The sequence below is a fragment of the Elaeis guineensis genome, chromosome 3 (genome assembly GCF_000442705.2).
Source record: "Elaeis guineensis isolate ETL-2024a chromosome 3, EG11, whole genome shotgun sequence".
Classification (NCBI taxonomy): Eukaryota; Viridiplantae; Streptophyta; class Magnoliopsida; order Arecales; family Arecaceae; genus Elaeis; species Elaeis guineensis.
Window position 1 is genome coordinate 56,983,443 of NC_025995.2, and position 11,142 is coordinate 56,994,584.

General features: G+C 43.1%; 1 protein-coding gene across 10 annotated transcripts in view; it reads left to right on the plus strand.

Annotated features, from left to right (window-relative positions):
- The window catches only part of LOC105033124 (probable serine/threonine-protein kinase SIS8), a 123,097-nt gene that overhangs the window by 77,115 nt on the left and 34,840 nt on the right, over positions 1–11,142 (plus strand). For 6 of the 10 annotated variants that reach the window (XM_019846539.3, XM_019846540.3, XM_029261228.2 and 3 more), the window contains exons 9-11: positions 9,137–9,215; positions 9,323–9,421; positions 9,508–9,576. In XM_019846539.3, coding sequence (XP_019702098.1) covers positions 9,137–9,215; positions 9,323–9,421; positions 9,508–9,576 — 247 coding nt within the window. Of the gene's footprint in view, positions 1–5,156; positions 5,206–5,556; positions 5,599–9,048; positions 9,216–9,322; positions 9,422–9,507; positions 9,577–11,142 lie in introns of those variants that run through there. The other 4 variants (XR_012139671.1, XR_012139672.1, XM_073253783.1 and 1 more) reach the window with 4 other exon arrangements.

Consider the following 11,142-nt stretch of genomic DNA (forward strand, 5'->3'; position numbering starts at 1 on the left):
CGAACCTCCACAACGCCATCCAAAGTCCACTGTCGATCGATCCTCTGTCGGATTTCTCATGAAATCGGACTTCTCCAACAGAAAGTCTCCATCCGAGCTTCTACAGCAGATGGCTTCCACCTGCAGCATCAGCGTTCTAGACATCCGACAACAGTGGACTCATCAGCAACCTCGAAAACATCCGAGCCTTTCTTAGATTGCAGAGACAGAGAGCCATTTCGCTCCATCAGACATCCCAACCGAGCTTCAGCCGTCAGGTCCGAACCCTCTGACAAGTCACGACAATGGCCACTACTCCACTCCACTCTCTGTAACAGATTCCACGTGGCCCCACCACTCTTTGGCAAGTCGCGACAACGGACACCACTCCACTCTCCATAACAAACTCCACGTGGCTCTGAACGGCCCATTGACGCCACTACTCTCCGCAACAAACTCCGCGTGGCTACGAACGGCCCACTACCAGGCGGTTACAGACGTCGTTGTCGATCAGTTACGCTCTCTGTCTATATAAAGGGACCCTAAGATACGTTCTTCTCTAAGCTCTCGACTCTATCTTGAAACTCTGCTAAAATTCCATTCGAGTGCTCTATTTTTGTTGAGGCAGAGTACTGACTTGAGCGTCGGAGGGTCTTGCCGGAGCACCCCCAACTCCGGTTTAGACTTCCCTTGCAGGTCCTGGCGGCGGACGCAATCCCCTCGACTCTAGCTTCTCCGACGTCGGCGGAATTCTGCACCAACAATATATATGTATATATATATGTATGTATGTATCTACATATATATATATATATATATATATATATATATATATGTATGTATGTATATGTATATGTATATATATATATATGTATATGTATCTATATATATGTATGCATATGTATATGTATATATATTATATGTATATCTATATATATATATATGTAGAGACAGAGACAGTATATATATGTGTGTATACATATATGTATGTATGTATACATATATGTATGTATGTATATGTATGCATACATGTATGTATGTATATGTATGCATACATGTATGTATGTATATAGATACATACATTATATATGTATGTATATATATGTATATATACATATATATATGTAGAGAGAGACGGAGAGAGAGAGCTTTGGTAATTCATTTTATTTCAACCTATCCCCTGAGATAAAGTTACCTAGGTTAAGTACCTTTTACCTCTTAGATGAAACTAAGTTATTCATTATGTTTAGCTGGTGTTTGGCTGGTTAGGCTAACTACCTTTGGTTATCCACCCTTTTGTTAGCAACCAAACATTGCTTTAGCAACTTTAAGGTTGGACTTGAGCTTGGGTTGACCCTAAGACCGTCAGGTTAGGCCAACTTTGGGTCAGGCTTCGAGCTTGGCCTGAGAGTTTAGGTTCGAGCTTGGGCTCGGGTTGGAGAGCCTAAATGCAAATTAGGCCTGTCTTGTAGCTTGACTTGGAGTCCAACATAGCACAATGTGACACTAAACAACCTAGGTCCCCACCCTACCTCCCCACTCCATGCTCCCTCGAGTCCGCCTCTCTCTCTCCATGCATACTAGCAATGAAGCTAGGCTATGCTGCGATTTTTGGATAGATTTTAAAAAAATAAGACATTTGGTCGCTAGATATTGTAAAGAAACACATGCATATATCCTGATTCTAAAGGAAGGTTTGAGTGGAAGAAGGCAAAGAGAATGAGGTCCAAAGTAAGTGCCAGTATGCCTACGAGGAAGAGGGGGGAGAGCTAGAGTCTCCTCTTTTCTCCCCCTTGTGCTCAATGTGGACTAGGCACTTAATTAGACTTGATTACACTTACCTGGAGGACCCCCTGGAGTGGCTTATATAGGCGAGGGTCGGAGCTCGTCACAATCGAAATCTCAGGACGTAATGAGGAGGCCATTGCAGATAACTGCTCGCACATCCATAAGATATCGTGAGATGGGAATCTCATGGTTATGGAGGCTAATTTCGCTGTCATGGGCTAGTTATAACCAAGTGGTGGGAGATTAGTACATCTTGGTGTGCTTTTCGGTAGTGGCCATGTGGCAAGAACTAGTTGGTCGAGGTGAAGACTTTATAACCGATTCATGGTGAGCTCTGATCGATCACTTTTGCCATGCTGACTGTTGTCGGTTTTGGGGTATATCACTTGCCCCTGACTTTCGAGAGGAGCTTGGCATGGCTTTAATTGGCGTTTAAGAGATTTTTATCCTGCATGCATGGTGCTTGCATCTTGGATGGCATGGATGGGCAGCCTCCATAGATTGATGTCCTACTTTCCAGTGATGTGTGGCCTAGGAGCTCGGAATGGCTCTGATCAGCCTCCAGGACTCAGGTCCCGATCTCCAAGGATGCATGGTTTGGGAGGTCAACTCGAGTGCTCGGCCTGGTTCTAGTTGGTGTTCCAAGGACATGTGTCCTTGATGCATACTTTTTTTCAGATGGCATGGAAGGATGGCCTCCAAGGACTTGCATCCCGATCTCCATGGATACATGGCATGGGTGCTTGGAATGGCTTTGGCCGAGCTCCAGGGACTCGTGCCCTCATCTCTAAGGATGCATTGCCGGGGAGATTAGCATGAGAGCTCGGTATGGAAGCTCGGCCTCTAAGGAGTCGCATACTGATCTAGAGGGATGTGCTATCCAGGAGCTCAGCTTAGAAGTGCTCGGCATGGGACTCGCATCTTGATCTTTAGGGTGCGTGATCCGGGAGTTCGACTTTGGAAATCGGCATCTAGCAACTCGCATCCTGATCTCTAGGGATGCATGACTTGGGAGGTTGTCCTGGGTGCTTGGAATAGCTCTAGTTGGCCTTTAGGGACTCCCGTCCTAATCTCTAGGGATGTGCAACATGAGAGATCGGTCTCCAAAGACTTGCGTCCGATTTTCAGGGACTTAAAATGGCTTTGGTCAGCCTTCAAAAACTCGCATCCCGATCTCCAAGGATATGCAGTCTGGGAGCTTGGTCTGAGAACTCGGCTTCCAAGGCATCTCTGCATGCTTTTTGATGGTGGCCATATGGCAGAAATTGGTTGGTCGAGGTGAGGATTTCATGATTGTTTCATGGTGGGCTCTGATTGTTGGTTTTGCGATGTTAGCTGTGGTTAGTTTCGGGGTGTATCACTTGTCCCCCACTTCCAAGGGGAGCTCGACATACCTCTGATCGGCGTCCTAGGAACTCGCATGCTGCATGCACGGTTCGCACATCTTGGATGGCATGGAAGGACGGCCTCCACAAACTAACGTCCTGATCTCCAGTGATGCATGGCCTGGTAGCTTTGCTTGGGAGATTGAAATGGCTCTTGTCGGCCTCCATGAACATGTGTCTTGATCTCTAGTGATGCATTGCTTGGGAGCTAGGAATGGCTCTGGTCAGTGCTTCAGAGGCTCGCATCCTGCATGCATAGTGCTCGCATCTTGGATGGCATGGAAGGGAGGTTTACAGGGATATGCGTCCTAATCTCTAGAGATGCGCAGCTTGAGAGCTTGCCCAAGGAGCTCGAAATGGCTCTGGTTGGCCTCCATGCATCCCGATCTCTAGGGATGGATGGCTTGAGAGCTTGGTCTCCAAGGACTTGTGTCCTGATCTTCAGGGATGCGTGATCTGGGAGCTTGGCTTGGGAGTGCTCAGTATGGGGCTCACGTCTTGATCTCCGGAGATGCATGACTCGAGAGCTCAACTTGTGAGCTTGGCATCCAGGGACTCAGTCCCGATCTCTAGGGATGCACGATCCGAGAGCTTGGCCTCATGTAACCCTAAATCATATAAAAAAAATCTTAAATCCACCCTAAATATCTGTTTATTTTTTTTAATATAATGCTTGGCTGCATGTCACTCTAAATCACATTAAAAAAAAAAGAAAATGTAAAATCACCCTAAATGCCATGCACTCAAAATCGTACTCACCTCATTGAAAATCATGCCCATCCTATCTACCCACACCTCGCTTAAAATTGCATCCAAAATCATGCCCGCTAACCCTTTTCTTCAGGAAAAAGAAAAAAATGCCCATTGCTGCGTGTGTCCCACTCACAGGCAAAGCAGCGGAAATATCTAGGAAGAAAACCCATTGCCCCCTTTCCTCAAAATAACCGTAAAATCTCAACCCCCCCCCCTCCAGAAACCCTTGATCCTGCCACCTCATTGTTCGCTACAACCTTAGATCCCCTTCCACTAGAACCTATGGCCAGATCCGCACTTCATCCACTTCTTTGCTAGATCCAGATGGATGCAGTCGTAAGTGGATGAGGAGATGGTGCCTGCATCAGCCCTCGAAAATGCTATGGCAGACAGAGTAAGTGGAGATGGCTGCAGTGGCTTTTGCTTGCAGTCTTGCCTTTCTCCCATGGTTCTTTCTCCTTCCTCCCATGAGTATTTCCTCGAATTTTTTGGGAAATCGGAAGGTAAGCATTACCTGCTCTCAGGAAAAGATAGGTTGATTTTTTTGTAGTTTTTTTTTCATGAAAGCTGCAGCACCTTTTTTCAGTAAACAAAATATTTTTTGAAATGGTCCCATACATATGTGTATATATAATACATATATAAATCAAGAAAAACTGGGGATGGGCATGCGCACTACTGTGCCGAACCTGCATCACTATCAAAATCATTAGTTTTTTTTTTCCCTCTTCCAATGGAGTCTATCCGGATAGAGGAGGGGAGCAATTTCAAATCCAAGGGCATTCGCATGTAGGTGTAAATGATCAACTTTCCATTTGCATCCTAGCCTCTGCCCTCTTTTTCAAAAAGAGAAGTTCTGGTAGAGGATGGCTGTTCCTTCTGACTGCAACCCCCATATGCACACTTCTAAACGAAAAGGGTAGGTGGAAAAACGAAAACGAGAGGTGGGAACCAGCGCGCTAGGGTTAGTGCTCCTTGCTTAAGTGTAGAGAGAGTGCCCCCCGCCACCCAAAAATAGGTGGAAAGGATGAATGTTGAAGGATGCTTCTATTAAGAATGGCTCCATGCATGCGATCCTACTACGCCCTTTTGACATTTGCCATCATATCAAATGGGTAGGGGCCCATGTGAAGTTGTTGATTTTTTCGGTTCTTATCCATTCAACGAATGATGTGTGTACAAAAGTACTTAAACATAGCTACATAGAATTCTACCTTGCATCATCGAATAAGTTCGGCCACATTTTTGCAGATGTACAGCCAGAGATCCTAAAGATTGGATAGGAAGCACGCCAAGCTTGGTATGTTCTCTATTCCAGCACTTGGTCATGTCCAGAGGAAAGAAAATTTTTTTTTAATCCTTAACCCCAACTAAGAAAAGATGTGTGGCAGCCAACTTTTTATTTCTTTTCCTTTTTCTTTTGATTTGATCCAGCTCCCAATGGGATCCCACCATCATCCATCGCATCAACAAAAAGGCATGCTTTTTTCTTTACGCAACAACAATCATGATTGCAACACATCATTTTTTCTTTTTTTTCTTTCTGATTTCCATTGGAAGACTCTTTTGCACCCAATGCTCCTTGAAGCATGGGAAAAAGGTGTATTCTTCATCCAAAATATCTGATCTCCTAGGATGTGCATCCTTGTAGATCGAGATAGGAGTCCTTGGAGTCTGATGAGAGCCATTCCGAGCTCCTAAGCCACGCATCCATGGAGATTGGGATGCGACTCCTTGGAGGCCGCCCTTCCATCCCATTCAAGATGCAAGCACCATGCACGCAAGACAAGAGTCCTTGGGGCGCGACCAAAGCCATGCCTGCGCATCCCTGGAGATCAGGACGCAAGCCCCTGGAGGCTGACCAGAGCCATTTCGAGCTCCCAAGTTGTGTATCACTGGAGATCGGGATGCGAGTCCATGGAGGCAACCCTTCCATGCCATCCGAGATGCGAGCACTGTGCACCTAGGATGTGAGTCCTAATGCCAATCACAGCCATGCTGAACTCTCCTTGGAAGTAGGAGGCAAGTGATGCACCCCAAAATTGACCACAACAAGTATGGAAAAACCTACCAATCAGTGCCTCAAGGGGTGTGTGTGTGTGTGTATGTATGTGTGTATGTATTCTTTACATTATCTAGCGGCTGAATATCTTTTGTTTTTTTTTTAAATCTATTAAAAAGTCATACTCCAACAACATCTGATGGCTCGGACTTCTCTCCCTCGTCGATGGATATGGATAGCCCACTCTTGTGCTGCATTGATAGATCCAACGGCCGAAGAAACGACACACAGCACTATGTCAAAAAATGGATGTATAGTATGCTCTGCGGACTTCTGGGGAATGAACACGTGTCACACTCGGGAATTCTTTAGGTTGCCTTTTGAGGAATGGACGCGTCATCCTCCGGAATCCCATGGGTTGCCCTGTGAGGAACAGACACGTGTCACACTCAGGAACCTGTTGGGTTATACTTTTAGGAATGGAAGCATCACACTCGGGAACCCTCTGGGTTTTTCAAAAATCTATTAAAAAGTCACACTTCATCAACATCTAACGGCTCATACTTCTCTCCCTTGTTGATAGATATGGACAGCCCACTTCTATGCTGCATCGATAGATCCAACGGCTGAAGAAACATGCAACACTACATCAAAAAACATATGTATAGTATGCTTTGCAGACTCTTGAGGAATGAACGTGTCACACTCGGGAATCTGTTGGGTTGCCCTTTGAGGAATGGACATGCGTCATACTCTGGAACCCCATGGGTTGCCCTTTGAGGAACAAACACACGTCACACTCGAGAACCCTCTGGGTTATACTTTTAGGAATGGACATGTGTCACACTTAGGAACCCTTTGGATTGCCCTAATGTATAGGATATATGTTAGCCCCTTGTCCCTTCTTTCCACCTTTCCTCTTCTTTCCTTGCCTAGCTACCCTAGGCCTCCACTCCCTCTTGTCCATCCTCTTGCACCCATGACCTTCCTCTCCATCTCTCCATCTCTCTCTCTCTCTCTCTCACCATCCCCTCTCTCCCTCCACCCCATACCCCTCCATCCATAGCTCCACCCTTTCTCCCCTCTCCTTCCCTGGCTCTCTCTTCCCTTCCCCTCCCTCTTCGCACAGTCCTCTCAATTCCCTATCCAAATGTCTTGCTGATCCCAAATTCTCAACATGCTAATGTTTGGGGAGCCCATTTGAGTTTTGGGCTGCACTTTGGTTCGGGCTTGGGTTGGAAAATGGTGCAACCAAGGTTTTTGGTACCGGTACTGGTGGCCGTCCAGCCGGGCGGCGGCACGGTCCAGTATGGTTCCGCATCGGATTGGACCAACACGAACGGAAATAAGGAAAGGGAATCGGGAGGAAAAGAGAGAGAGAAATAGAGGGATGAAGAAAGAAAAGGAGGGAGGGGAAGGAGTCGAAGGGCCCGTCGGACGACGCAATTCATGCGCACGGTTCATGGATTTTTTAAAAAAATAAAAATTTAAGTGAAGCCAGCAAATGGTTTATCGATTTCACTATTTAATAGGTTTTTTTAAAAAAAATTCAAAAAATGAAGCGGGCAATCCGATTGCCGGCTTCACTAATTTTATTTTTTTTTAAAAAATATTTTTAACAGTGAAGCCGGTAAATGGTTTGTTGGCTTCACTGTTAATCCCCATTTTTACAAAAGGGCCATGCATAAATAGGGGTGACAGCTCTTGTTTCGCGATTGCGACGCCGCCCGATAGCCACGACGGCCACCCAGAGTCCTCCGGCGGCCTCTTTGCTGTCTCGTCCTCCCATTTTTGGTTGTCTCCCCCCTCTCTCTTTCTTTCTTGCTCGTTGCGGTAGCCCCATCGGACGAACCGAGCCGCGGTGGCTTTCGCCACTCTCCAACGGCCGTAGAGGGCCACCGCTGGCTTTTGGCGGTGTCCTCCTCTCTCTCTGTCTCTGTTTCCCTCTCTTTCTTCCCCAGCATTGGTGTGTGCCATTTCTCCATCGGAACCATTCTGGTTTTTCACCAGTACGATTCGGCACGCCCCAAACCGCCCGATTTGGGATGGTTCTAAGAACCCTGGGCCCAAACCTTCAAAGAGGTTTTGGGCTTAGGCCTGTCTTGAAGGCCAAAAATTTCATCCTAGTTGGGCTCAGGTTCCATCGAAATCCAATTTGGCTTAGTTCCAGCCTTAAGCAACTACCGAACTTTTACATGTACGCTACCTAGTGCATTCAAATATTTTCTTCATCATTTTATTGTAGAATAGATAGATGTTATGAAATTTGGGCATTTGTGTTTGTACGGTCAAGGTTAAATGGCCATTTAATTAAATGCATATAGTTATATGACACTACATTTGTTTTATATGAGAAAATGTCATTGCTATGAATGTGTTATTTTCTATTTAGCTTCTTATTAATTTTTATATTTACTGTAATATGGTTCTTTTTGAAGGCCTTGCCCATAAAGGGTTATGTTTATTGTCTATCCTAGTTAAATTCAGGAAAGAAATTGGAAAACTATCAAAAACTTAAACTATGCATCTATAGCTAATTTATGTAGCTGAGGAAATAAAGAAATAACCCCAGCACGATAGGAAAAAAAAGAATGAAAAAAGACTTTAGCAAGCATCTATGACTAATTTATGTCTATCCAAAACTGGTCATATAACCTTAGTGCGATCCATGTTATTTGGATCAGGTTCATGTGCTGAGTGTAATTGCATGTCAATCCTTTCAATATCTTAGAATTTCTTTGTTTGGGACCCTGCCAAAGTGTCATACTTATTTTGTTGAGTGCGGCTAGTTGGGCTAAATTGAAGGGCCTAGGTAACATATGGTGCTGTTTTTTTTTTTTTTTTTTCTCTTTTTTTAACATGCATTTGACTTTAGTTTCCTTGACCTTTCTGGACAAAATGCAGAATGAGTTTGGAGTTGCAATGCAAACTGAAAATATGGGTTGATATATAAATAAAGTACAGTAGTTGCAAGATTTGAATAGGGACAATATTCATGTTAGTTTAATTCCTTTGGCATATTCATAATGTTATATTATATGCAGCATGGACATATGACAATTAATATTGTTCATCTAAAAGAATACATTATGTATTTATTTGCTTACTACTCATTCCTGAATATATGCAATTCTGTTGTAGAATGAGTTTCCAGCTTCTGCTGTTCTGCAGCAAGCTTCAGTTGTATTAACATTAACTAGCACTTTGGAAAATGGGATGTGCATTGCAGAGGTAGTTTGTTCCGGTTGATTCACCGACCCAATAATCAATTAGATGAAAGAAGGCGTTTAAGGATGGCACTTGATGTTGTATGATTACGCTAACCTCCAATTAAGTCTGTCATTTGCATATGATTTATGTTTTCATGAACATTCTGAATGTAACCAAATTACACCATGTCACTTTTTGACATCAGGCTCGTGGAATGAATTATTTGCATAATTGTACACCTGTGATAGTACATCGCGATCTGAAGTCTCCAAACCTTCTTGTTGACAAAAATTGGGTTGTCAAGGTAACACATGGATTTCAATAAATACCATATCCTTCTGGCTTATCATTTTAAGGAATGAGTTTTATTTTATTTTACCAACATTTTAGGTTTGTGATTTTGGTTTATCTCGAATGAAGCACAATACGTTCTTGTCTTCAAGGTCAACAGCTGGAACGGTAAGCCTATCTTTGGTTTTGCAGATACTTAACTGTATGTTCTTATAGTCATTCAGTCAGAACTTTCTATCTGGTATAAATGCAAATGTTTATCAAGATAAGTTACTCCTATAGCTATTACAACCTAGTTTTTTTTTTTTTTTTTTTTTTTGCTTTGTTGAGATTCTGTTATACCTGGGATGCTTGATTCTAATTATGGGACCTCTTTTCTGTTTGTTATCGCATAAGCTAATTGTGCAGTGAGCTAATTTCCTTATTCAAATCTCCTAAATGTGGATTATATTCTTGCTTTACTAATTTTGTTAATCTTGCATTGGGTGAGCATGTTTTGTGCTGACCAAAGCACTAGAAATGAAATCAGGTGCTGGTAGACAATTTTAGGAGGCTTGTGAGAGAGCAGACAACTTTATAGGTTGAATCAAATTAATTTGATTGAATAAATCAAGTATCTGAATTCAAATTTATCATAAATTGAAAGTGCTTAAAAATAAGAAAGGAAGATTATGATCAAAGCATATTAAAATTATGCTGCTGGCAAATTGATTAGCTTGGAGATTAATGCAAGTCTTGTGATTATCATATTTTAGCCAATTTTTATGTTTAAATAATTATTTATGTTGCAATATTACCATTATAGAAACCGAAAAAGCTAAATTTTTGTGGTAGTTCACAACCATATATAACTGATGTAGGGTGGTATAGGTTGTATTGATCAGTTCTTGAATCCATATGACAAAAATTGTGCTATTTCCAGCCTTGCATGACAATGAATGACAAAATTTTAGCTCTTGATTTATATAATTATATCAACAGGGATGCCTTTCATAGTCTGGTAAAGAGGCTTCATTACCTAATGATGCATATTGAGTTAGTTCAGTGCAGAACTTTTCACTTTCAGGATGCAACCTAACCTTGCCTGTTCCAAGCTTCAGCATGATGTCAAAATGTAAGTTTCAGCGTAATTTTCAACACTCAGGTTCAAAATTAGGTTAAGTTGCATTACTTTGGGTGGTCGTGTCAATGGGCAACAAGCTGCAAGCCATAGAGAGAACAACAAAATGGCCATTACTGCTTCGTCCTTCATGAATGACTCATTTCATCTAGCAACTCAAACTTTTGGTATGAAAAACCCTGGATTTGCAGTTTCAACTAGTAGGGTTTTGGGGGAGCTAACCAAAAAGAGAGCATTGATGAGCATCGTTGCTGTTCCCACCACCTGAATTCATCAATTTCTTTTGATTTTAGTGGGATATCTTAGTTTTTAATATTCAATTAATCGGATTTTTAGAGAGATTGAGAAAGATAGAAAGAGTGGAAGGCATTTAGTTTTACATTTTGAGCTAGTAGAATGTTTTAAGATAACCAGGAAGAGTGGCCAACCTGGGTGAAGACAGATGAAGTTGGGTCTGGTTAGGTAGCAGAGGCAACCTGTGGACAAAACAGTGGAAGTCGGAGATGTGTGGAAAAGCTGTGGAGGAGGCTGAAGGTGGAGTGATGGTCAGAAGATACTGATTTTAGTTGGAGGATCCGGAGGTGGAGAGGGTTATGTTGGAGGAGGGGGTGGAG